Raw genomic sequence first — 27998 nt, forward strand, 5'->3', positions numbered from 1 at the left:
AAACAAATGGGAAAGTTCAAGAGATTTTAATTTCAATATAGCAGGCATTATGTAGTCCCATAGCTACATCAACTGAATTAGTTACTAAAATGCTCTGTGAAAACTTCGTTTCTGGCCTCCGTTTTTGAATCTGTTATTTTTGTTAAAGCCGCCACCGCCTCCTTGCCTCCCGTTCCTGAAGTTAGAGAAACCTCGGCCTGCTTCACGTGGAGTTTCTTCTAGCTCAGGTAACTCCGTTGCTATGGACAGCTGCCAGCGTCTTGAATCTTGCCATTGCTCCTGATCAAACAAGTTTAATGCATTCATTTAAAGAAATCATGAAAACATAGGAACTGAATTTACATTGCCTGCACATTCATAGAAGTTATTTCAAAACCAACCACATCCTCACCAAACTAGTTCATCAGATCCATCTTATGGACAAGGGTCAATATTAGTCTTTAAAACCCTTACAATTCACAGTCATGGGACAGAGGAGAGAATAACCACAGGGTAAGTTGGTTATTATTAATGCCCTCAATTAGGGAGGTTGGCAGCAGCCGAAAAGGCCAAGACACAATGTAGAAAACAACGCAGGATTTTGTAAAGAAGAGGAAGGCAATGGACAGACAAGCAAAAAGTCAGAAGCAGCAAAATATGTTCAGTTAACGAGAACAGCAGGAAAGAGTATATTTTGTAATGAATATGCAGCCCCCTTCATGCACAAAAGTTTTGGACTCTCTGCATTAAACTGCAAGCCTTATACTACTATAGTATAACCATATAAGTAGCAGCTACAGTATTTGGCTTAAACGTCCTAGAAAGGATTCTAAAGGCCCTCCAGCAATAAGAACATACCTGTATACGACTTAGCTCAGCTGTAGGGACATCGAAGCACACCCCCTAAACACAACAGAGATAATATTCATTTACTCTCCAAGCTGGCATCCAAAAAGAGAGACACTGGAACACTAACTTCAGATAACAGACTACACCTGAAACACTGCTTATTAATTCCAAGTAAGTATGAAGGTAACACTGTAGCAGAGAGCCTGCTCTGTTCTGAGAGTGCCTTTTTATATTCTGTGGGAAATAAAAATTTTAGATTTGCCAAGAAATGAGGAATCAAATGCTTGGTGCTGATAGCAGCCCCACTTCCCTAAAGTAATGTATCTGTTCAAAGGTAGGGCATGAGCTTCCTGCAATGCAACTTCTTTGTCAATGCTCTTTGCGCAGGAGTCAAGTGACCCAACTGAGCCAAGTCCCTGAACTGCTGATTGCAAAGTATTTACAGATGAGTGTGAGTAATAAGAACTATTTGTCTATTTTATTGATGAAAGAGAAGCAATTTCAACCCAGTAGTGTAACATGATGGGTTCCTATATGAAGTGAATTTCCTAACTTCTCTGTCATTGGATAGAGGCAAAATGTAGAAAAACAACCCTCCTCATAGACACAACTTTGATGCGGTCATGGTAGAGGCCAACACCTGCATTAAAAGGAGAAGATGCCCTTAAATTCCCCAAATAAACCAAACATACAAAACAATAGGATAAACCATCTCACCATCTTTCCCTTGAGAAAACGCATTCTGGGAATTTTATTGTCTATTTCATCGCCAAGCTGTTCTTTTAGTCCTCGCCAGGCATAGCCAATGCTGTGCATCTCTACCGAACATTGTAATGTCATTGTCACATAGCCCTTTAAAAACAAACAAACAGTGAAATGTGTTTACAATGAAGGACTAAACCAAATTGTGGCAGATAGTGTCCAATCTGTCGAATATGAATTCCTATATAAATCTTTGCGACTACTGTAATATTTAAGGCTCTACTGTTCTACTAACAAGTAGGCTGTCTGGAATAAAGGCACCCTCCATTCACATGATTATAAAAGCCATCAAGAGAAAATGAAGACTAGCTAGAAATACACGTTGGCATCAGTCTTTAGACCGAATATATTAGTTGGAAGTGGGGGAACAGTTATTAGATGCACATCACTATTCATTTATAAAATTACAAAAGGAAGAGACATGAGAACTTAGTGCAGGCCAACATAAGGAAAGGAAATCCAGATGGCAATGTAACAAGATGAAATCTACTGTACTGACTTCAAAACAGTTCCCATCCAAAGATGAACTGGAGTTGGGTAGCCTCTGCCCACATCAAAGAGAGAGCTTTTTCTATAGGGTCTTTCCTGTAACAAGATACTCCCAGAGACTCCCTGCTGGACTCTCTTTTTCCTTGAAATATGCTGGGACTTGAAACATTTTCCAGAAGGACAGACTAAGCCAGCAGCAAAAACCCTCCTATTGGCTCAAAAAACTTTACTGAAGTTTTCCATTATGGTATCACATTTTTCTGTAGTTAAGATCTGAGACAATTTAGGGATCCTTTTCTTAGTGCCGGTTAAAGCAAAATATACTAACTAGTTTCAAGTTCCTCTGTTTTCTGTATTATGCCACTAAGATTTGATTTTAGTTAAGAAAACTGGAATTTGATGCAAGGTCGACAATAGCTGCAGCTCAGGAACTTAGTTGGGAAAGCAACAAGGAAGCTCTGTTTGGACTGGGCTAACAATTTGAGAGTACCTCATTAAAAGAGAATGGAGGCAACAATCTCTATAACTAAACGGTGCCAGAAACTGATGGTGAGGGCTAGTTTCAGACACAGGAAGCTGAAGGGCATCAGGCCGTGTTACACTTATTCAGTAAATCTGCAATACTGCTTATCATTCAATACATAATATCTCTCTCTAAGATGGATAGAATATTTACCCCTCTCACAGAGGTGTTAGGAGGATTAGTTCATACAGTGCTCTGAGCACAGCAGTGACATGCAACAGTATTATTTACCGCATCTGAGTTGAGCAAGGAACGCTGTTCAATGGAAGTAGCCCCAGAAATATGGGCTAATGCTGCAGCCAGAGCTTCCACTGCCCCCTTTTCCTCTATCAGCCGCTTAGCTGATTGTTTGAAATAGTCGATGGCAGAAGGAGGAACGGAATCCAAAGACCTATGTATTTACAGCAAAGATTTGATAGGTCAATATACAGAAAGCCAACATTACAAAATCCAATTGTGTGTGAGAAATTTTATTAACTTGTTAAGACTAATTCAAAGGTTAAGGCCAAGAATTTCAGAAGTGACTAGTTATTGTTGGTGCTTCAATTTTTGTGCACCAATCTTGGGTACCTTCAAAGGGGCCTGATACTCTGCAAGTGGCAAGTCCCCATCCTCTGATAATCCAGCCTCTTTAAGGCATCTCCCAGCTTGGCACCCAGACAGTCACTTGGAAAACCTTGAGCTCACCACCCAAGAGAAGGCTACAGCATATGCAGAGTGCCCTTTGCCCCAAGAATACTCTGTATTGCCAGTGAAGCCAATTCCCTCCTTTTATGCTCCACACAGAAGACCCTGTAGTGACCATCATTTCATCACGAGCAATAAATAGATCCCTGTTTAGCATCTGTCAATGGCCTCTTGTAGCACACCATAATGTCACTCCCAGAGATGGCTGCTTCAACACACTGAGGCCTGGTCTACACTGGGGGGGGGTGTCGAACTAAGGTACGCAACTTCAGCTACGCGAATAGCGTAGCTGAAGTCGAACTACCTTAGTTCGAGTTACTTACCCGTCCTCACGGCGCAGGATCGACGTCTGCGGCTCCCCCGTCGACTCCGCCACCGCCGTTCGCGGTGGTGGAGTTCCGGAGTCGACGGGAGCGCGTTCGGATTTCGATATATCGCATCTAGATGAGACGCGATATAGCGAACTCCGAGAATTCGATTGCTACCCGCCGATCCGGCGGGTAGTGAAGACGTACCCTGACACATACCACTGACACAGGGAGCCAATCTGGGGGAGGGGTTAAACCTGCATCTCCAACACGGCAGTGCATACCAATAGCGCACTAAGCAAATGGTTCTCAACCTCTTCCATGCTGGAACTCCCAGTCCCATTTAGCAACATGGGAAGAGCAGGGTGGTCACAACCCCAGATCAAGCCCCTCAAGTTATATTATTAAACCTCTGCCAATCTCAGACTGAACAAATATTTCTAAATCATACTAGACTGGCAAAGTCTATTCTTGATATACAGCAAATACATACTATTAGACTGTATTCAAGGAAATTCTTAGAAATATAAAATGTTATACCTAGTCATCTTAATTAACAGTCATAGATATTACATTTAGAAAGGGCCTATTTGGCTGGCTAGTCGATCCTATCACTGCAGTTATTGATGGATACAGGAGACCCTCAGTTACATAGGTGCAGCGATCATTGACTTCATTGGCTGTTGTAGATGCATAACTGAAGGCTGATTTGGGTCCAAACTTACAAGTATCAGATACGTATGTTCAAGAACGTCAGATTTGATACTGACTAGTGGTAAACCACCTCTCTTTTGTAAATGATATACGGAAAGCATCAACGCATCACTCACAAATATGCAGGGGAAAAAGCTTTCAAGACAGCGAAGTAGGGGCGTGAATGGGGGGGTCCAAGCACAGGCACAGACCCCATCAATTTCTCTCTCTCTTGGGAAAACTCCTCCGGCCCCAGGGCAGGGGCACCATTTAGAGAGGGCGGGGGAGGGTGTCTGTCCCCCCAACCCCCATTTCGTACTGGATGTCTGCTCGCAGTACACACCCGGGCAGAGCTCTCAGCTGCAGCGCTGGGCAGCCAGATTCCCTCCTCCAGGAGTCGCATTCTCCAGAGTTCATCCACCCCACCCTCTTCTCTGCCTCCAACAATCAGCAGCTGGGATGATATGGTGCGAAAATCCTCCTAATCAACAGTAGCGGGTCAGTGAGCAGAGTTTCTGGGGGTGGGGCGGGCAAGGAAGGGGTCAGTTGAGGGGGGAGCACAGGGTCCCCAGTGGTGGGGGTGGGTAGGAGAGAGGAGCACAGGGTCCCCAGTGGGGCCCCAGGGGGAGAGCAAGTACTTCCGGTCCTGGCAGGAGCACAGAACGTGCCCCCCCCCCCCCCCAAAAAAAAAAGGGGTCAATTTTTTATTCCTGTGGATGCCCCTGCAGGGAAGCATGAGGAAAATGCCACCTGGAAGCGATTTCCACCAACTAAGTGTTAGATGTGTACAAAGCTAGGACTCAAGCTGAACTGAGTGAAAACAGCAACACTAATAATGAATCTGATACAAAATGCAGAGTGTGAACTGCCACAGACACATTAACTAAAAGGCTACTCTAGTTATACTAAATAAATATAGTAACAATTTTTAAAAATCAATAGCAACTGCTAGGAATAAGTCAGTTTCCCTATAGGTAAGTAAAGTTCTATTCTATTACTTAGGTTTGATAGGTTATAACTGAAAGTTACTTTTAACAACATATATTTTTAAAAAGAACATTTTGCTGTGTGAGGGGATGAAATACACAGGGACTTACTGCTAATATCTTACTAAAATCAGCCAGCGTACCTATGTAAGGCAACTGATTTTATAAGAGACAGAGATGTAAGCCTCAGTCCTGTTACATATACAGTCATACATCTCCATATTGGCATCAATATTTTTCTTCTACAAGTTCAAGCCATCTTGTAACTGTGGACAGATAATGAACATACCTGATAGCATCTTTACTGGAAGCTTTAATTATATCTGTTGCTGTAGGCACACCTACACGCTTAAATGTAATGCCCTGAAATTGAGAAGAGAAAATGAATTACAGCTCAAGGTCTTTTCCCTACATTACTCAACAGAACCAAACTCTCATCAAGTCCTGCTTCCAAGGCCACCATTCCCTTACTAGTCCTAAGCAGGAAATCCTTTGTTCAATCTTTATTTAACCATGATAATTTAAAAACTATAAAAGCCTCTCTTGTATAAAATAGAACACATTAAAATTATTCTTATCTCTGTTCATGTGTGGGTACCTGTGTCATGATCACATATTTGAATCAAAGACATTAGAAATGGAAAAGACTCATTAGATCAGAAACCAGTCCCACAACACAAGACGTATCAGATTTAGACATAGCAATGATCTTAGCCAAAAGCCAGTATAATAGTTTGTGCAATGTCAATGGATTGACACTGAAAACAATTTAATCATACAGAGCAAGAGTATTTAATCCTCAAAGGAAACTGAAAACATGAGGGACAGAATGAGGCCAGGGAACTGGGATAATAGTCAGTTCAAGGCTCTGCTTTTATTGTATAATTATTACCTCTTTCCATTAAACACTCCTGAAGAAAGTAAAGTTCTTAGATGAATGTTTAATATATGCCAAAAAGAAAGAGAACCTAGAGTTCAAAATTCTCTGGTTAGCCTTCAGCAGCTAATGACACCTTAAACAGAACAGGAAATGCAAAAAGTGGGATTTCTACCATCTAATCTTTGTAGGGATTATGCAGCTCTAAATGCAAGCCTCGGCAGGTAAGTGAAATAGGAGAGGATTTTCAAGTATTTCATTTTAATTTGTAAATTTAAAAGCCTGCACGTTACTGACTCAGTACCGTCAATGCTTTGACATTGTTTTCAGAACAGCCTTTTAAGTTCTCCTTTAAAGATAGATTTTTGTAGTACACAGAAAGAACATGTAATCATTATACAATCTATCAGACACCAACTGCTACAAGTATATACATGAAGTTTCACATGAACAAGCCTTGGCAAAGTTATACTTGAAAGGATATTCAAAGTTATATTTGAAGAATAGGAAAACCTGCGGAAGACAACACAGCACAGTACATAAAAACTTTTCAAAGACTAGGATTACCATTTTAGGTCCTGCCTATTTCCGGGTTGGAACCCTGTGGCCTTACACAGCACTTGACTTATGAGGTCCCCAAGAATATATGCGCTCACTGTATTTTTAGATGTTCAATGACTGATTAAACAAAACAAACCCCAAAGAAAGCTAGACTGTTACCGCTTTTTGTTCTACGTGTCTTAGTTGATCTTCTTCCTTTCGCTGATAAAAACAGATACAAATTCCAGTCCGTCCAGCTCTTCCTGTGCGCCCAGACCGATGGATATATGAATCCACATCCTTTAAAAATGAAAATTAACATGAACATATTTAAGTTTTTTTAAATTAAAAGGCCTAGAAGGTTTCACAAAACATCTAGAAATTTTAAAAGCATTCTAGATAATTTTTATAAAACCAAGCTCCCTTATTCCTGCTGAATAAAAAAGTTTTTGTAAGAGGGTTATCATAACAGGTTTAACTACCCCAAAAGATAGTAAACATTAAAAAGAAAAAGCAAGGTTCAAATAAGAGGGAAGTGTCTAGCCAAAAGAGGAATAACAAAACCCAGTGCAACCAATCTTGCAATATCAGAAAACAAATCTGATTCACCCAATGCAAGTAGTCTGTGTGAAATACAAGGTTTCACAGAGGGATGCTCTATTGTGCTCTCGGAAGTCTGTTTGGAAATGAAGTGATCCTCCCGACTGCCACAAAGAAGAAATAAAACCTTGGAGGGGAAGAGTAACACCAGATTCAGGTAAAAAACTGGAAGTATTAAACGTAAATGACTTTATCAATACATTAGAAGCAAGAGGAAGACCAAGGACAGGGTAGGCCCACTGCTCAGTGAGGAGGGAGAAACAGTAACAGGAGACTTGGAAATGGCAGAGATGCTCAATGACTTGTTTCAGTCTTCACCGAGAAGTCTGAAAGAATGCTTAACATAGTGAATGCTAATGGGAAGGGGGTAGGTTTGGAAGATAAAGTAAAAAAAGAACAAGTTAAAAATCACTTTGAAAAATTAGATGCCTCCAAGTCACCAGGGCCTGATGAAATGCATCCTAGAATACTCAAGAAGCTAATAGAGGAGATATCTGAGCCTCTAGCTATTATCTTTGGAAAATCATGGGAGACAGGAGAGATTCCTGAAGACTGGAAAAGGGCAAATATAGTGCCCATCTATAAAAAGGGAAATAAAAACAACCCAGGAAACTACAGACCAGTTAGTTTAACTTCTGTGCCAGGGAAGATAATGGAGCAAGTAATTAAGGAAATCACCTGCAAACACTTGGAAGGTGGTAAGGTGATAGGAAATAGCCAGCATGGATTTGTAAAGAACAAATCATGTCAACCCAATCTGATAGCTGTCTTTGATAGGATAATGCGTCTTGTGGATAAGGGAGAAGCGGTGGATGTGGTATACCTAGACTTTAGTAAGACATTTGATACGGTCTCGCATGATATTCTTATCAATAAACTAGGCAAATACAACTTAGATGGGGCTACTATAAGGTGGGTGCATACCTGGCTGGATAACCGTACTCAGAGAGTAGTTATTAATGGTTCCCAATCCTGCTGGAAAGGTATAACAAGTGGGGTTCCGCAGGGGTCTGTTTTGGGACTGGCTCTGTTCAATATCTTCATCAACGACTTAGATACTGGCATAGAAAGTACACTTACTAAGTTTGCAGATGATACCAAACTGGGAATGATTGCAACTGCTTTGGAGGACAGGGTCATAAATCAAAAGGATCTGGACAAATTGGAGAAACTGTCTGAGGTAAACAGGATGAAGTTTAATAAAGACAAATGCAAAGCGCTCCACTTAGGAAGGAAAAATCAGTTTCACACATACAGAATGGGAAGAGACTATCTAGGAAGGAGTACAGCAGAAAGAGATCTAGGGGTTATAGTGGACCACAAGTTAAATATGAGTCAACAATGTGATGCTGTTGCAAAAAAAGCAAACGTGATTCTGGGATGCATTAACAGGTGTGTTGTGAGCAAGACACGAGATGTCATTCTTCCGCTCTACTCTGTGCTGGTTAGGCCTCAACTGGAGTATTGTGTCCAGCTCTGGGCATTGCATTTCAAGAAAGATGTGGAGAAATTGGAGAAGGTACAAAGAAGAGCAACAAGAATGATTAAAGGTCTAGAGAACATGACCTATGAAGGAAGGCTGAAAGAATTGGGTTTGTTTAGTTTGGAAAAGAGAAGACTGAGAGGGGACATGATAGCAGTTTCCAGGTACCTAAAAGGATGTCATAAGGAGGAAAGAGAAAACTTGTTCATCTTAGCCTCTAAGGATAAGATGCAATGGGCTTAAACTACAGCAAGGGAGGTTTAGGTTGGACATTAGGAAAAAGTTCCTAACTGTCAGCATGGTTAAACACTGAAATAAACTGCTTAGGGATCTCCATCTCTGGAGATATTTAAAAGACGGTTACTCACCGTAGTAACTGTTGTTCTTCGAGATGTGTTGCTCCTATCCATTCCAGTTAGGTGTGCGCGCCGTGCGTGCACGGCATCTCGGAACTTTTTTACCCTAGCAACTCCGGCGGGCCGGCTGGCGCCCCCTGGAGTGGCGCCGCTATGGCGCCTGTTATATACCCCAGCCGGCCCGTCCGCTCCTCGGTTCCTTCTTGCCGGCCACTCCGACAGTGGGGAAGGAGGGCGGGTCTGGAATGGATAGGAGCAACACATCTCGAAGAACAACAGTTACTACGGTGAGTAACCGTCTTTTCTTCTTCGAGTGATTGCTCCTATGCATTCCAGTTAGGTGAATCCCAAGCCTTACCTAGGCGGTGGGGTCGGAGTGAGACGTGGTGGAGTGTAATACCGCGGAGCCGAAGGCTGCGTCGTCTCGAGACTGTTGCACCAACGCGTAGTGGGAGGCGAAGGTGTGGACCGAAGACCAGGTGGCCGCTCGACAGATGTCCTGGATTGGAACATGGGCCAGGAAGGCGACCGACGAGGCGTGCGCCCTCGTCGAGTGTGCAGTGAGGCGGCATGGCGGCATGCGAGCAAGCTCGTAGCAGGTCCGGATACACGCAGTGACCCAGGAGGAAATCCGCTGGGAGGATATCGGCTCGCCTTTCATGCGGTCCGCAACCGCTACGAACAACTGGGGTGAACGCCGGAAGGGCTTAGTCCGCTCGATGTAGAAAGCGAGCGCCCTGCGGACGTCGAGGGTATGCAGCTGTTGCTCCCGAGGCGAGGCATGCGGCTTCGGGAAGAACACCGGGAGGAAGATCTCCTGGTTGAGGTGGAAGGCTGACACTACCTTCGGGAGGAAGGCCGGATGTGGGCGAAGCTGCACCTTGTCCCCATGGAAGACGGTGTATGGCGGACTAACCGTCAGAACGCGGAGCTCAGAAACTCGTCTCGCTGATGTAATGGTGACGAGGAAGGCCGTCTTCCAGGAGAGGTAGAGCAGGGAGCACGTGGCTAAGGGCTCGAACGGAGGACCCATCAGCTTGGCCAGCACGAGGTTCAAATCCCAGGTCGGGGCAGGACGCCGCACCGGCGGGTACAAGCGGTCCAGGCCTTTGAGGAAGCGGGAAACCATCTGGTTAGAGAAGATGGACCGACCTTCCACGGATGGACGAAAGGCGGACACTGCTGCCAGGTGAACTCTCAAGGAGGAGACCGCAAGACCTTGCTCCTTAAGGTACCAAAGGTAGTCGAGGATGGTAGGGACCGGGACTACGAATGGGTTGAGTCCTCGTTGATCACACCAGAGTGCGAATCTCTTCCATTTCGCGAGGTAAGTGGAAGGCTTTCTGCTCTCAAGCAGGACTTGCTGAACTGCCGCGGAACAGTCCCTTTCCGCGTGGGTCAACCACTCAGGTACCAAGCTGTAAGATGGAGGGACTGCAGGTTCGGATGGCGGAGTCTGCCGAAGTCCTGGGTGATGAGGTCCGGCCACAACGGAAGGGGGATGGGTTCCCGAACGGAGAGCTCGAGCAGCAGGGTGTACCAGTGCTGCCTCGGCCAGGCCGGCGCTACGAGTATGACATGGGCTCTGTCCCTCCGAAGCTTCAGGAGCACTCGGTGCACGAGCGGGAACGGAGGGAAGGCGTAGAGGAGGCAATCCGTCCAGGGGTAAAGGAAGGCGTCCGACAGGGAGCCTGGCAAGCGACCCTGGTATGAGCAAAACCGGTGGCACGTCCTGTTCCCCCTGGAGGCAAATAGGTCTATTTGGGGAAACCCCCACCTCCGGAAGATTGTGTGGACAACATCTGGACGGAGGGACCACTCGTGGGAGAGGAACGATCTGCTGAGATGGTCGGCCAGCGTGTTCTGCACTCCCGGAAGAAAGGACGCTTCCAGGTGAATGGAGTGGGTCACGCAGAAGTCCCACAGGAGCAAAGCTTCCTTGCAGAGGAGGGAGGAGTGTGCTCCGCCCTGCTTGTTGACGTAGAACATTGCCGTGGTGTTGTCCGTGAACACTGTCACACAGCGGCGTTGCAGGTGGGTGCAGAAGGTGCGACAGGCCAGACGGATCGCTCGCAGCTCGCGGACGTTGATGTGCAGGGCGAGCTCCTGGGGCGACCACAGGCCTTGGGTGTGAAGATCGCCCAGGTGAGCTCCCCAACCGAGCGCTGAGGCATCCGTGGTCAGAGTGGCGGACGGGCGAGGAGGGTGGAACGGGACTCCGGCACACACGACCTCCGGATCAAGCCACCAGCTGAGGGACTCGAGGGTCGGCCTGGTGACCGTGACCACCATGTCAATGGGGTCTCGATGCGGCCGGTACACCGACGCAAGCCAAGAGTGGAACGGGCGGAGGTGGAGTCGCGCGTACGCGGTGACATACGTGCATGAAGCCATGTGGCCCAGGAGGCGGAAGCAGGAGCGCACCGTCGTGGTCGGGAAGGTGACGAGGTCCCGGATGATGGAGACCATCGTCTGGTGTCGAGCGCGAGGGAGACAGGCCCTGGCCACCGTGGAGTCGAGGACCGCTCCGATGAACTCCACCCGTTGTGACGGAATCAAAGTGGACTTCTCGGCGTTGATGAGAAGACCGAGCCGCTGAAAGAGGGACAGGATTTCTGTCATCTGGGCCATTACGAGCTGTCGAGACTGTCCTCGAACCAGCCAGTCGTCGAGATACGGGTAGACGTGTATCTGATGACGCCGGAGGGCTGCGGCAACCACCGCCATGCATTTGGTAAACACCCTCGGGGCGGTGGAGAGTCCGAACGGCAACACGGCGAACTGGTAGTGGGTGTTGTTGACCACAAACCGGAGATAACGACGATGGGGAGGATAGATCGCGACATGGAAGTAGGCGTCCTTCATGTCGAGGGCGGCAAACCAATCTCCCGGATCCAGAGAGGGAATGATGGTCCCCAAGGTGACCATGCGAAACTTGGGCTTGAGCAGGTACTTGTTCAGCTCGCGAAGGTCCAGGATAGGATGTAGCCCCCCTTTCGCTTTGGGGATGAGAAAATAACGGGAGTAGAATCCCCTGCCCCGCCTGTCTTGAGGCATTGCTTCTATGGCACCCACGCTCAACAGAGTCTGAACCTCTTGTAAGAGGACTTGCTTGTGAGAGGGGTCCCTGAAGAGGGACAGGGAGGGTGGGTGGGAAGGTGGGGGCGAAACAAATTGCAGGCGGTATCCCGACTGGACTGTTCGAAGCACCCAGTTGTCTGTCGTTAATTGGGACCACGCCGAAAAGAAATGAGAGAGGCGGTTGTAAAATAACGGGGAAGGATCCGGTAGGGAGAGTGATGGGCCGTCCTCGAGCGTCCCATCAAAAGGCCTGCTTGGCCCCCTGAGGGGCCTTGGAAGAGGCCTGGCCCTGGTTACGCCGGTTGCCGGAAGGACGACGGCGATTTTGAGCCGGTCGCCGGCTATTGTACGGCCGATAGCGTTGCTGATAGAAGGGCCGGGAGGGTTGCTGCCGGAAGGACCTGCGCTGTGTCGCTGGCGTGTGCATCCCGAGGGTGCGGATGGCAATACGGCCGTCCTTCAGGGTCTGGATCCGAGAATCCGTCTTCTCGGAAAAGAGACCCTGCGTGTCAAAGGGCAGGTCCTGCAGAGTATATTGCACCTCCGGCGGCAGGGTGGAGGACTGCAGCCAGGCGATGCGCCGCATTGACACGCCAGAGGCTAAGGTCCGAGCTCCGGAGTCCGCAGCGTTGAGGGCGGCCGTGATGGAGGACCTAGATGATCTCCTGCCCTCTTCCAACAGCGCCGCGAACTCCTGGCGGGAGGCTGATGGCAGGAGCTCTGTGAACTTCGCCAGGGACGTCAAGATGTCATAGACGTACCTGGCGAGGAGGACCATCTGGTTAGCAATGCGCATCTGCAAGCCGCCTGCCGAGTAGACCTTGCGGCCTAGCAGGTCCATGCGCCGGGCGTCCTTGGACTTAGGCGCAGGGGCAGGTTGACCGTGCCTCTCGCGGTCGTTAACCGATTGCACAACCAGCGAGTCCGGGATCGGGTGGGTATAAAGGTACTCATAGCCCGTCGGGGGAACCGAGTATTTACGCTCAACCCCGCGGGCCGTGGGAGGAATGGATGCGGGTGTTTGCCAGAGCGTGGTGGCGTTTTTCTGGATTGTCCTGACAAAGGGCAACGCCACGCGCACGGGAGCGTCCGCGCCCACCACATTGGTAATGGGGTCCTCGTCCTCCTGGACCTCCGCTACTGGGAGATCCATGGCCGTCGCCACCCGGCGAAGCAGGTCCTGGTGGGCCTTCAGGTCAATGGGCGGCGGTTCCTTGGCTGAAGCACCGGCCACCGCCTCGTCCGGGGAGGACGATGAGGACAAGCCCTGCACTACGGCCTCCGCCGCAGGGGCTGTTGACTGCGCCTCGGCTGGGTCGTGCTGCACGGAGGACTGGTGGTCCGGTGGACCGGAGGCCTCGCGTCGAGGAGAAGGAGCCGGCCGGCTAACCGTCGCCTCGGGGACCCTGCGCTCGGAGGCCAAGTCTCTCAGGGGAAACAGTACGCCCTGCGTTTCATGCTGGGCCCAGGGAACCCAGAAGCCCCACCGTTGAGACCCCTGAGGATCGCCGTGTGGGGTCGGTGGCAGGTGCGCGGTGCTGTCCACGCCGGAGGCCACCGATGCTGGGCGGGATGGCCAAGGAGGTGCTGAGGCGCTGACGGACTGTACAGCCGAAGGCGGCAGTCTCTCCGCAGACGGTACCGAGGGATGGTGTGAGTACCTCCGGTACCGGGACGGTGACCGAGACCGCCAGCCACCGCGGTGCCGGGAGCTCAACCGGTGCCGGGAGCTCGACCGGGAGCGGGATCTGCGGTGCCGGGAGTGGCTGCGGGAGTCGCGGTGTCGGGAATGGCGCCGGGACTGAGACCTCCGGTGGTGCCGACGCGACGGCGATCGGGACCTGGATCGGTGCCGGGAGTGCGACCGGTACCGAGATGACGAACGGTACCGGGACTCCGACCGGCGGCGGGATGGCGACCGGTACCGGGACGGCGAACGGTGCCGAGATCGAGAATGGCGAGAAGGCGACCTTCGTCGGGACCGGGAGCGTGACCGGGACCGGGAGTGTCGCTTGTGCCGGCGATCCGCGGAGGGCGGCCGGATCATCATCGCCGGCTTTCCAACGGACGCGACAGCCCACACCGGCGGTGCCAGGGGCCAGATGCTCGGTGCCTCTACGAGCTGTATCAGCTCACACGCCGCAGAGAATGTCTCCGGCGTCGACGGCAGTCGTGGCTCAACCGCGGACGGTGCCGGGGAGCGTGGCGGTGCCGGACTCGATGGCCCTTGCGGCGCCGGAGTCAACGGCCCGGTGCCTGCCTGGCGCACGGCCACCGCGGGAGTCGCAGGTGGCGCAATAGTCATGGCTGAGTCCTCCGCGCGGGACTTAGCGATCGCCTTTGCCAGCCTGCGCTTCCTAGCAGGCGAAAGGGAGCGGTGACGGGACTTCTCAGTTCCTGACTGAAGCTGCGGTGCCGGAGCGGCTCGGAGCAGCCGGTGCGCTCTGCACCGATGAGGCTCTCGGTGCCGGCGCGGCCGGTGCCGGGGGCTGTAGCGACACCTCCATAAGGAGCTGCTTTAGTCTATTGTCCCGCTCCTTACGCGTTCTCGGCTTGAAGGCGGAACAGATCGGGCACTTGTCTGTGCGATGACCTTCACCGAGACAACGAAGACAGGCGTCGTGCGGGTCCCCGATCGGCATAGGCCTCTGGCAGATTGCGCAGGGCTTAAAGCCCGGTGCCTTGGGCATGAGCCCGCACCGGGGAAGGAAAGGGAGGGGAAACCCCCCTAACCTTATCACTAAACCTAACTAACTAACTATAACTACAACTATAACAACTAACTATACATACTATGATAACTATATACAAAAAACTTTTAGCGAGAGCTAGGGTAGTGGAGGACAGAGAGCACTCCACAGTTCCAACTGGCCGTCACGGGCGGTAAGAAGGAACCGAGGAGCGGGCGGGCCGGCTGGGGTATATAACAGGCGCCATAGCGGCGCCACTCCAGGGGGCGCCAGCCGGCCCGCCGGAGTTGCTAGGGTAAAAAAGTTCCGAGATGCCGTGCACGCGCGGCGCGCACACCTAACTGGAATGCATAGGAGCAATCACTCGAAGAAGAAGAAGAGTAGGTTAGATAAATGTCTATCAGGGATGGTCTAGATTGTATTTGGTCCTGCCATGAGGGCAGGGGACTGGACTCAGTGACCTCTTGAGGTCCCTTCCAGCCCTAGAATCTATGAATCTATGAATCAAGGATTCATACAATCTGAAATTTCACTGGAAAAATACATGGAATTCAAAATAGATTTAGAAATATTGAAAAAGGGCTTCAGAAGATATCATAAAAAAAAGAGGATGACAAACACCTACATTTAATTTAATCAAAAAATAAATGCTCAAACAGGAAAATTTTACACCTGCAGTGAGAAAAAAATTCTACTTAAATTCATATCACCAGTAAGTCAACATTTTTCTTTATTTGAAGCAAAGTTATCATCTGCCATTGCTGTCCTATCATATAAAAAAAAAAGGCCGACATTTTTTTATACCCGTTTCTTACCTTTGGGGGTGAACTCTGTATGACCAGGTCAACTTCAGGGATATCTAAACCACGGGCAGCTACATTGGTTGCAACCAAAACTTCAAATGTTCCATTTCTGAAACCCTTTAACGTGACCTCTCTCTGTTTCTGTGGAATGTCACCGTGCAATGACTGGGCATCCTGTCAAAAGAACAGATCATTAAGACTTCATCCAACACAGGGATCTATGCAGCAGCAACCCAATGACAACGGTGGCACAATTTGCTGTTCCTCACAACCCCAAACACTGTTCAGCAGTAGATAGCACCAACTGTGGTGCTACATGCTTTACAGGCCAATATGAAGACGAGACCTGATCCTGATTTCACTTTCACTGATGTAACTCAGGAGTAACTTCACTGAAGATACAAAAACTTAAATATAACACTAGTATGAGATGAGAATCAAGACCAAAGTCCCTGCCTGGAAGAGCTCCCCACAGGCAAGAGAGAATATGGCACAAAGTTTTCAGCGACATGGCCAAGCCCAACTGACAAGTATGAACTGCCTCTGGTATTTGCAGGAAAAGAGGTCGTGCTTAAATCTGTCTAATGGGGAAGAGATCAGGATCTAGAAGTGGCAATTCTCAATACAATATGCAAAAGCAGAATTTATTAAATACCACACAGAACTTCACACTCACCTAGCCTCAAAAAAATCACAAGTGTTTGTGAGTGTCACTCCACAACTTTGTTAAAGTTATTAGCATATTTAGCTGGTTTACTGTTAATGAACTACACAGAATCTCTACATGCACAAGTAGGACAGAAAAAAGCAAGCCCACAGAACTAAGCATGTCTAGCCTGTACAGTAAACCCCATTTAACTTAATACTAAATATATCTGCACTTCCCCAATTCCCTCTTTTCGTTGATTTTAACATTCAACATCAAAACGATATTTGCTCTGTAAGAATCCAGGATTATTCTTCATTATGGGTAAAATTCATCTATGTGCAGAAGGCCTGCTCAATATACTCTACAAGGCCTGAATTAATGGCTCAAGAGGGTTTTTTTAAGAGGGTGAGTAGGCCTTTCAATCCTAGGGTAAATGTCACACTGTGTTTATAGGACACTCTGTATCCCAAATACCCATTATTCAGATGATGCATGGTTGTAAGAATCAGGAATCCAAACAGCTGTGATGTCTATTCCATTATTATTTTTTATTGCATAGTGTCAGCAATGTGTTTTGCACTGTACAGTACACAAAAAATAAAGTTCCTGTCTCCAAGGACCTTGCAGCCAAAAAGTTATCATTGTTATGGTCAAGAAGAAACTTGCAGCTTTCTGAAATGTCTAAAAAAACAGCCTTGATGACAAAACATGAAGTCTACAACCATAAAATTCTATTTGTATGGCTGCCCTCCCATCTTCATTTCAGAAATTTCTAGCCTTGATGTTTACAACCATGACTACCTTTTCAGACATCAATACCTGTTTAATAGAAGCATTCAGGGCCAGTTCATTTGCATCCTTTTTAGTCTCACAAAATATGATGGTCCGTCCATGACTGCCGCTGTAAACCTGAATGACATCCCCAATAACTGCTGCTCTCTGAGACCAGTGACACTCTATAGCCAAATGCTGTTAGGGGAAGAAAATATGTTTATGTTATATCTGCTGTAATTCAGCAGAATATCAGCTAAACTTCTTTACACAAAGACAACATTTTGATTTAAAAAATCCTCTAAAATATTTAGGTTTTTATTTAAAATAAATCAAAAAACCCAAAAAACAAATATTGTTTTCCCACATAAAACTGTTTTTACAAAAAGCTTTATGTTAACTTTAATCACTGCCAAAAGAAAATTAAGCTTTAGTTACTGTAATATCATACCTTTTGAAGGTCAGAACCATAACCCATATTATCCATACTATGAATCCCTAGCACCTATACTACTCAGTAACAAAACTACTTACCTCTACAGTCATAGCTGTCTTTTGAGTCTTCTTTCCAATAAGGTCAACCTGTTCATATTTGGATTTCATGTATTTTTTAGCCACATCATACACCCAGTGTGGACAAGTTGCAGAAAACAGCAGTGTTTGGGGGTTGTCTTCAGAATCTTTGAAACAACACATCATTATCAATAATCCAGTAGTATTACAATATAAGAACTGATGTTTCATTACAGATTCCATGTTATAATGACTAGTTATAAAGCAATAAGCATAATTTTCAAAATTTTGAGAAGGCTAATAAGTTTATATAGGAGATGGAGAAGTGTGTTATTTTAATACTGATCAGCTACAATAACCAACGTATAATGATTAAAAGTGGGAAAAAATTGATTAAGTATCAACAGGACCAAAACTGCTCCCCATTTAAGTCAATAGCAAAATTCCCAATATTTGAATCAGAGCAAGATAAAAGGATGAACTCAACTGATGGTTTACTATTATTTTCAGCATGATGCTCAGCACATTCACTATATTATCATGCAACACAGACTTGATGCCTATTCCAAATAAGACAGCTTAACATTCAGTAGCTGTCACTGCAAAATGCACAGCCTATTCTTATAGATCCCTCAGAACCAACACGCATTGGAACAGAGATGCAGGTGACCTCTAGGTAGTCCATCCTCTATCAATGCAAATCATTTCCTACAACATATGTATGAAATGTAGCCTATCACATAAATCAGCTTTTAATGTGACAATTCTTAAAATAAAGATTCCAGAGGAGATCCTGGCAATTACAGGCCAGTAAACCTAACTTCAATACCAGGCAAACTGGTTAAAACTATAGTAAAGAATAGAATTATCAGACACGTAGGTAAACACAAGTTGTTGGAGAAGAGTCAACATGCCTTCTGAAAAGAGAAATCAAGTCTCACCAATCTATTAGAATTCTATGAGAGGGTCAAACAAACATGTGGACAAGAGTGGTCATGGGATAAGAGGGAAGGGATCATTAACTGGTTAAAAGATAGGAAACAAAGGGTAGGAATAAATGATCAGTTTTCAGAATGGAGAGGGCTAAATAGTGATGTCCCCCACAGATCTGTACCGGGACCAGTGCAGTTCGACATAGCCATAAATGATCCAGAGATAGGGGTAAACAGTGAGGTGCAAAAATGTGTAGACAATATAAAATTATTCAAGATAGTTAAGTCCAAAACAGACTGTGAAGAGTTACAAAGTGGTCTCACAAAACTGGGTGACAGGGCAACAAAATGACAGATGAAATTCAATGTTGATAAATGCAAAGTAATGCACATTGGAAAACAATCTCAACTATACATACAAAATGATGGGGTCTAAATTAGCTATTACCACTCAAGAAAGATCTTGGAGTCATTGTGAATAGTTCTCTGAAAACATCTGCTCAATATACAGCAGCAGTCAAAAAATGTAACAATGTTGGGAACCATTAGTACAGGGATAGATAAGACGGAAAATACTATGATGCACTATATCAATCCATGGCATGCCCACTCCTCAAATACTGCGTGCAATTCTGGTCACCCCATTTCAAAAAGATAATATTAGAAGTGGAACATGAACAACGAAGTACAACAAAAATGAGTAACGGAAACTGTTACATACCCTGTGACGAGAGATTAAAAAGAATGGGACTGTTCAGCTTGAAAAAGAGACAAGTAAGGGGGGATATGATAGAAGTCTATAAAATCATGAATGGTGTGAAGAAAGTGAATCAGGAAGTGTTATTTACTCCTTCACATAACACAAGAATCAGGGGGTCACTCGATGAAATTAATAGGAAGCAGGTTCAAAACAAAAAAAACAGGAAGTACTTCTTCACACAACACATAGTCAACCTTTGGAACTCGTTGCCAGAGGATATTGCCAAGGCCAAAAGTATAACTGGGCTCAAAAAAGAACTAGATAAGTTCATGGGTCCATCAACGGCTATTAGTCAAGATGGTTATGGATACAACCCCGTGCTTAGGGTGCTCCTAGCCTCTGACTGCCAGAGGTTGGAAATGGATGACAGGGGATGGATCACTCAATAATTGCCTGTTCTGTACATGTCCTCTGAAGCACCTCTCACTGGTCACTGTCAGAAGATAGCATACTGGGCTGGATGGACCTTTGGTTTGATCCAGTGTGGCCATTCTTTTGTTCTTATATTTCCTACTGCTTTGACAATGTGCGTTTCAAATGTTTCAATTGATAAGGCTTCCACCATTTCCTTCAAAAAAGTATTCCAATATATACACACACCCATATACATACGTACACTTATATATCAGAAAAATTTTCTTAGACAATGCAATACTCAGAAATTCAGTATTACCTTTTTTGTAAGCAAATGCTAGAATTTCCTCCACTTGTTCAGCAAAGCCCATGTCCAACATTTGATCAACTTCATCCAAAACAACATGCTTCACATTGGAAAGGTCCAGCTTGCTATTCTGAAGGTGGTCTTTAATTCGTCCTGGAGTCCCAACTAAGATGTCAATGCCATTTTTAATATGTTCAACTGGAAGAAAGGGCAGCAAAACAGCACATGTGTAAGAATGCTTAGAGATCACAGAATTTCCAGGGCTGGTAAACTACTATCAATTTACAGTAATACTTCTAATTTAAAACCTAGGTAGTGAACGCCCTAACCTTTCACTTTTGGAGACAGGATTAAATCAGTTTAGGTCACAAGTAAAAGGAGTCTGGCAGTGATCTGTGGCCTTCTATAAGGACTGCTATCCTAAAACCAAAACTGATAACTTAATGAGAATGAATGAAAATGAAGATTTTGACAGAAGGTAATTTGCATTTAACACCATCAGGACTTCATCATAATTTACAGTCTCTCTTCTCCCAATTGAGTTCTCACTTTATTTTTTTAAATAAAAAAGTGACAATCCATCCAATCATTTCTTGCTGTCACTCTACAATGCTGACGGCAAGTTCAAGGCTGAGCTCCTTAACATACTCTCCAATCACGAGAGGTATCTGAGCCACAAACTACTGAAGCTGAAAGCAACATTACAAGATGGCAGGGACAAATTAATAGACAAGAACTGGATTGATTTGTTCACTTTCACTACCCTCTAAACTGGACCACAATCACTCAGAGTTTAAAATGAGCACTCTGCTTTCCTTGGACAGTCATCTGGCCCCAGCGTTCATCCACTCAGGAACAAGATTATTTCTTTGTAAATTTAAAACAAATGTTATAACCTTTGAAGAAAATAAATTATACATTTGGATAGAAATCCCCTGGGATTCTTTTAGTAGAGATGGAGCCAACCTGAACTGCCTTTTCTTTTTAAAATAATTTCAATTTTTTACTGAAGTGAAACCTTAAGGAAAATAGCCAGTTTTATTCCCTGAATGATTCTCATGAAACAAGAGCTGATATCAAAGCGACTTCTAAACATGTACTTACTTTGTCCACGATATGGTGTTCCTCCATAAAAACAAGCCACTGTGAGTTTCTTTGTGACATCCTTAAAGTCCCTGGCTACCTGGATTGCCAGCTCTCTCGTTGGCGCAAGAACTAGCACCTGGACAGAATGATAAAACCGTCAGAAATGCAGCCACTTGGTGATTGGTACCAAATTCCCCACCCTATCAGGTAAGTTGTGCTGGAAAGTTGATCTGACACCGCCCCCTTGAATTTTCTCCTGGTTGTAATCACCTGTGGTTTAATGCCACATTCATCACAATGGTATCCAAGTTCCTCCTCATCATTCTGATCACACTCTCAGCCAAAAGGAAACTGGTAGATCATGGCTTTCATAAACAGTACGAACAAGCAGAACGAACAAGCAGAACCGGCATAGCTTTCTCCAAGCTAGCACTGATCTTGACTTGGGAGCCACAATGAGCTATCCAGCGCTATGGACTTCAAAGAAAGCTTGGGTCAAAGCTGGCAGAACCCAGATTGATGCACTACTGAAAGCTGATCTGACCCTTCCACTAACCTTGGTCACAGAGCAAATCAAAGGAGAGCCCCCTGCAACTGTATGGGTCACATGTCCCACAGAATGGGTTAGATAAAGTGCCTCACTCTTACGTGAACCTTTACTTTTAAATTTACTATTCATTTATTTGCCTAGGTTATTAGTTGAATTTTCTTAGTTATCCAGTGTTAATTCTTGCTGTTATAGTTATTTTGTTATGTCCATTTCGTTGCTACCACAGGGATAGCTCAGTGGTTTGAGCATTGGCCTGCTAAACCCAGCGTTGTGAGTTTAATCCTTAAGGGGGCCATTTAGGGAACTGGGGTAAATATCTGTCTGGGGATTGGTCCTGCTTTGAGCAGGGGGTTGGACTAGATGACCTTCTGAGGTCCCTTTCAACCCTAATCTGCTATGATTCAAGGACACGTAGGTTAGCATAACCAGGTTTTAAGCACCAAGAATAGGATTAATAAAAACAGTTACTCTGGTATAATTGCTAAATGACAGTGTACAGAAAATATAATTAGAGATCTCTCTCTAGGATTTCCAGATCCTTCAGAAGTATGGTGCAGACCATTCATTTTGCCACACTTTCCTCCCACCATTAAGGAGGATGAATTAAGGCCGACTAAATGTTTAGCAATAGTTACACCATCGTTATGCCTTGAATTATATAACACACCTAAGGAAGCCTTTTAAAAATGTAACTTTCATTGATATTTCTTGCGTAACAGCAGTCTCTCTGTAACATACTTCGCACTTATTTAGCTATTTAGGAGTCTGAAATACTTTTAAAACACTAGTAATTAATTCTCAAACACCTCTGAAAGACAGGTAAGGGTCTGACTCATAATATAGATCAAGAAATTGAGGCAGAGAGGTCAAGTGACTTGCCCAAGGCTGCACAACAAGTCAGCAATAGAAATGGGATTATAAAATCAGGAATTTCTGACTCCCAATCCTGTATTCATTTGTCTAGATCAGGTTGCCTCATTGTTCCTGACTGGCAACCAGATTTAACAACTGAGGGCAGTACAATTAAGATAGTTCAAAAAGAACTGTTCACAATAAGATAGCTCTCTAAATCTACATATTTTCCAAAATTATGACGACGACCAAGGCACAGTTCAGTATTAAAGGACAAAAAGGTGCATGAACCAAAATTCTGGGATAACAAGAGAGCTGCTATTTAATTTATTTTAAATAAAACACTGAAGTTTGAAGCACTCTAGTGAGCGATCACTCTCCCCACCTCCCAAATGAATTGCAATTGTTAGCCTGTAAGAGTTAAAAGATATTCACTGGTTGATACTAATATTCTTGAAAATCTTTCAGACAATATTATATACTGTTTACTCTAAAGGTAGGGCAGAAAGATGGAAGAGATGTGTTTTTATTCCACAAACCACAACAAAGCTGATTGGTCTAACTATAAACAGACCAACCTTGACAATACCCCTTTATAGCGCATTATCAGTTAAATCACCTGCTTAGATAGAAGCATAAAGAACATTTATGCCAGGACTTGAAATCATAACTTAAGCTGTTCCAATGTGGAGGGAAAAAGCAAGTGTCATCCTGGAGTTTATATGCAGAGCAAGAATGATTTGGGATAACACCAGTTTGCTGCTCTGCTTCATTTTTATGAGTAGGAGAGGTATCAAACCATACAAGAAACCTGATCACTAGGCAGCTAAGAGCAGAATATTCGTATATGCTCATATGAATACAGAAGATATGCCTTCCCTCTTTTCAGCCTATTACACAATGAATGCAATATAATCACAAAGAATCACAAAGCCATATATTTTGTCATCATTAGGATGCTGCCAAGAAGTGTCATTTTGTAAACCTTATTTTGAAGAATGTGTTCCAGGATCAGAAGGAACATTTAAAAAAGCGAGTAAGTAGGAAGAAAGAAGGGGATATTTTTAATAAGAACCAAAAACAATTATAAAATCACTTTCAAATACTGCCATAATTTAAGCCATCAGTGAACCCTTAAGTGGCTAAATTACCTTTGGCGTGCGGCCTCTCTTCCTCTCTAGTGTGTCTCCCTGAAGTTTTTCAATCAAAGGAATGGCAAAAGAAAACGTTTTCCCAGTTCCAGTTCGAGCCTGAGCTATCACATCTTTGCCATCATATATGGGCTGGAAAGTCTTTGCTTGCACAGAAAACAGGTACTTTACTCCTCGAGCTGCAAGATAGTTCAATATACCTTTATTAAAAGGTGCTGTGAATCCACAATGGGCTGAGATAGACACCTGAAAGCCCTTTTGTATGATAATGAAAAGCAAACAGATCATGAGACAGATCATGGCAAGTCCTGCATCTGACAGTGGGTGCAAACAGTAAATACACATTTGTTTTCATTTCTATTATACTTGGCAAAGCATTTTTTTATTTTTTTCTGGGAGCAAGATTTGATATTTGGGGTAAACAACTATTTTTTGCTACATCTGGTACAGAAAGCAACAGTACATGCAACTGACTTTGATATCAGTCACGGCTGTGGGATTTTTTTTGTTTTTAAACACAGATGCACATTAAGACTTAGAAAAGTTTGAAAGATGCTGTACAAAGAGGAAAACATTAGGGTGAATAAAAACCAGCCAGTAGTATATACAAATTATTAATGGTGTGACTTCAGAACAAGGAAAGTTTAAAATGGATTCCTGTGTGTTGCTTTAAACTCTATCAATACTTAATGATCAGAATAACGTGAACTCCATTGTGATTAAATTCACAGAGTATACTAATCTAGGATAGCAGAATGCCAGAGAGAAGAGATTAAAACTGCCAAATGATCTAAAAGTTGAGATAGGTGATCAGTTATAAATTTGATTTAATAGATAATTTAAGGTACTACCCCTGTGAAGAAATAATATGCATATATATAAAATGGGATAGTTTTTCAGAAAATAGTATGCAGAAACAGATATGGAAGTTACAGTAGATAATATAAGTGACAACCTCACAACATAATGCTAATGAGAGGAGAAAAAAAAGTAGGGCTGTCGATTAACTCAAGAAGCAGCAAAGAATCCTGTGGCACCTTATAGACTAACAGATGTTTTGCAGCATGAGCTTTCGTGGGTGAATACCCACTTCTTCGGATGCAAGCAGTGCAAGTATTGATAGAGTTTAAAGCATCCGAAGAAGTGGGTATTCACCCACGAAAGCTCATGCTGCAAAACATCTGTTAGTCTATAAGGTGCCACAGGATTCTTTGCTGCTTCTACAGAACCAGACTAACACGGCTACCCCTCTGATGATTAACTCAAAAAAATTAATTGTGATTAATCGCACTATTAAACAATAGAATACCAACTGAAATTTATTAAGTATTTGTGGATGTTTTCCTACGTTTTCAAATATATTGATTTCTATTACAAGACAGAATATAAAGTTCTCACTTTATATTACTATTTTTATTACAAATATTTGCACTGTAAAAATGATAAACAAAAGAAATCATATTTTTCAATTCACCTCATACAAGTACTGTAGTGCAATCTCTATCGTAAAAGTGTAATTTACAAGTGTAGATTATTCTTTTGTTACGTAACTGCACTCAAAAACAAAACAATGTAAAACTTTAGCGCCTACAAGTCCACTCAGTCCTACTTCTTGTTCAGCCAGTCGCTCAGACAAACAAGTTTGTTTACATTTGCAGGAGATACTTCCTATTTATGTCACCTGCTTCTTTTTTATGTCACCTGAAAGTGAGAACAGGCATTCACAGAGCAGGCAGCCAAACAACATTATAAGGGAGCATTGCACAACTTTAAACGAGCATGTTCCCTAATTGAGCGGTGACGTAACTTTGAAACAATGTTAAGCAGGAGGACATTAAGTGAGGAGTTACTATATTTAAAAAGACTTGCAATCTATTTGGAACCATCTTTTTGTTAGTAAATTTCTTCTCCACAGAAGTTACCTTTAAGAAGCTCAGTTGTTTCTTTGGAGATAGAGAAATTAGAGAAGGCACCTTCTTTCTCCTCTTCTGTCAGTTGCTGTTAAATTAAAATAAAGCAGATTAAGCATGAAGAGACAGTTTACTATACTACTCATTCCACTTCCACCAAGCAAGATTCGTAGATTACATTTTTAAAGCAGGTAAAATTAAGGGTTTCAGTGTGTACCTTTACTGGCTCTTGGTCACTGTCATATTCCACACTTGATGCTTCGCTGGAATTACTCTGAGCTTTTGAGTGGACAATGCCATTGCTCATGGATGAAGATTTCACCTTGTCCTCTGGACTGTTTTCTTCAATCTCTAGATTCACTTTTTCTTTAACTTTTTTCTTCTTTTTGGGTTTAGGAGGCTCAAGGTCATCTTCAGATAGCTCATTTTCCTCTGTTTGGGATTTCAGCTCCTTGGATTTATTGCGGCGTTTAGATTTCTTCTCCTTTTTATCCTTCAAAGAGACATCATCAAACAAAAAAGGACAAAAAACAAAGTCTATATAAAAAAAGTAAAATGTCTTTAGACTTTTCATCTGTGATGCCTGATCATCTTCAGGGAGAGCAGGATTCCTTTGTCATCAGAATCTCTCCAGCAAGGTCATACCCCATTTTAATTAAACCACCCCATATTGCAAGAGGATTTTCAGTCACAGTTAGATTACTTGAGGACTGATACTGAATCCTAAGTACTGAATATGGGGAGAATCAGATTCTTCCTAGGCTAACAGTGGCTGAATTAGTGTCATATGCACCTACCTGTTTACTCACTCATGATTACCATATGTAATTATTATTTGTATGACGGAAGCCCCTAGAGGCCCCAAACAAGTTTGGAACTCTATTTTACGAGGCACTGTACAGGCACATCTTTCTTATCCCAAAGCATGTACAATCAAAACAGACACCACAGACAAAGGATGGGAGGGGAAACAGAGGCAGCAGGTGATGTGATTGCCCAACCTCATGCAGAAGATTAATGGCAGTGTCAGGAACAAAACTCTCTACTGAATCCCAGTCTAATGCCTTATCCTATCCACTGGACCAAGATATTAAACCAAATCTTGAGCTTCTTGACACTGACATTTAGAGATCTCCGTTTCACACAGACATTTGGGATGGGGTGGGATTAGTATGTATAAATGTGCTATAACCAAACTGAGGATACATTATAATCTGAAAGGGTGGTATGTTTACACTGCATCTGAGAAATGTGATGACTGGCATCAGCAGACACACTCTCACTAGCAGTGCTCAAACTAATGCTCTGAAAATAGCAGACTGGACCTGGTGGTGCAGGTGATGGCTTATGCTAGTTGTCCCAGTCCAAGCCCACCCGACCTCCTGGCTCTGAGCTCAGGCGGCTGGCTAGCACAAGCCGCTGCCCATGCCACAAGGACCACACTGCTGTTTATAGAGCCCTGCTTAGAGCAGAGGTAGCCAGAGCCATTCTACCCTCGCTGGGAATCACATCCCCCAGCTGCAGTACACATATACCCTACAAGTCTCCATATGTTGCTGGAAACTCTTATTAACTCAAGTATCAGAGGAGTAGCCGTGTTAGTCTCGATCTCTAAAAAGCGACAGAGTACTGTGGCACCTTATAGACTAACAGAAATAGTGGAGCATGAGCTTTCGTGGGTGAATACCCACTTCGTCAGACGCATGACATACTTCATACGCTCCAATACTTCTGTTAGTCTATAAGGTGCCACGGGATTCTTTGTCTCTTATGAACTCATCCAGCCGCCAGTGTCTGGGCCAGACACCTTCCGGGGATGGAGGCAGGGCGCGGGAGTCCCTCTGGCTAGAGCAGACACATGTTCTGTGTCTGGCACAGCCCAGGGCTGGCAGCTTTCTCGTCCCCTGGGAGACTGACAAGCGGGCAGAAATGCGGCAGACCAGCGGGATGGCAGCTTGGCGAGCGCCGCTGATGATTCAGCGGCAAACGAGCGGCGCCGAGGTCTCCGCTCCCCCAGCCCGGCGGTGCCCACAGCCGCTATCAGGAAGCGAGGCACCCACGTGGCGCAGCAATGGAGGCCAAGCGGCGAATAGCACGAGGAGCCTCCAGCACTGCACGGGTCTGTGCGGGGACCCCCCGGGCCCGGTTCTCCCTCCGGCCGGCGGGGATCGGGCCCCGACCAGCCGGCTGCTCGCGCCCCCGCCCCCAGCACGCCCGGGGATCCCGGGTTAGGTGGCGTCTCTTCCCCGACATTTCCGCCTCCACCGCCGGTACCTTGTGCTTCCTCCTCCGGCCCGCCCGGGCGACCTCGCCTTCCAGGGCGGTCTCGGGCTCGCTGTCGGCTGCAAGGAGGGCGGCTGCGGGCATTTCCTCCGGCTGTTCCCCGTGGAGCTCGGGCACGGAGCCGCTGCGCTGGTCGGCGGCCGCGGTGAAAGGAACGAGCCCCGCCCCGGCGCC

General features: G+C 45.1%; 1 protein-coding gene across 1 annotated transcript; it reads right to left on the reverse strand.

Annotated features, from left to right (window-relative positions):
- Nucleotides 1–11: 11 nt before the first annotated feature.
- Nucleotides 12–27997, reverse strand: DDX21 (DExD-box helicase 21). Its single transcript, XM_039481539.1, has 15 exons — nucleotides 27816–27997; nucleotides 25759–26034; nucleotides 25554–25629; nucleotides 23632–23810; nucleotides 21097–21214; nucleotides 20005–20190; nucleotides 17661–17806; nucleotides 17175–17324; nucleotides 15719–15880; nucleotides 6874–6993; nucleotides 5566–5639; nucleotides 2834–2993; nucleotides 1546–1680; nucleotides 838–882; nucleotides 12–279 (listed from the first exon to the last, which is right to left on the reverse strand). The coding sequence occupies exons 1-15, from the start codon at nucleotides 27906–27908 to the stop codon at nucleotides 85–87; spliced, it is 2115 nt and encodes a 704-aa protein (XP_039337473.1). The 5' UTR covers nucleotides 27909–27997; the 3' UTR covers nucleotides 12–84.
- Nucleotide 27998: the final 1 nt, after the last annotated feature.

Source organism: Mauremys reevesii, linkage group 7, assembly GCF_016161935.1.
Source record: "Mauremys reevesii isolate NIE-2019 linkage group 7, ASM1616193v1, whole genome shotgun sequence".
NCBI classification, from domain to species: Eukaryota; Metazoa; Chordata; order Testudines; family Geoemydidae; genus Mauremys; species Mauremys reevesii.

Bases quoted from the DNA above. Each gene is read 5' to 3' on its own strand.
- DDX21 (XM_039481539.1), bottom strand. From the start codon at position 27,908: ATGCCCGCAGCCGCCCTCCTTGCAGCCGACAGCGAGCCCGAGACCGCC. The intron at 15,881-17,174 runs GTATTGATGTCT...TTCTTTTGACAG, and splicing joins TGAATGCTTCTATTAAACAG to GATGCCCAGTCATTGCACGG. The intron at 6,994-15,718 runs GTAAGAAACGGG...TCATTTTTAAAG, and splicing joins TACAGAGTTCACCCCCAAAG to GATGTGGATTCATATATCCA.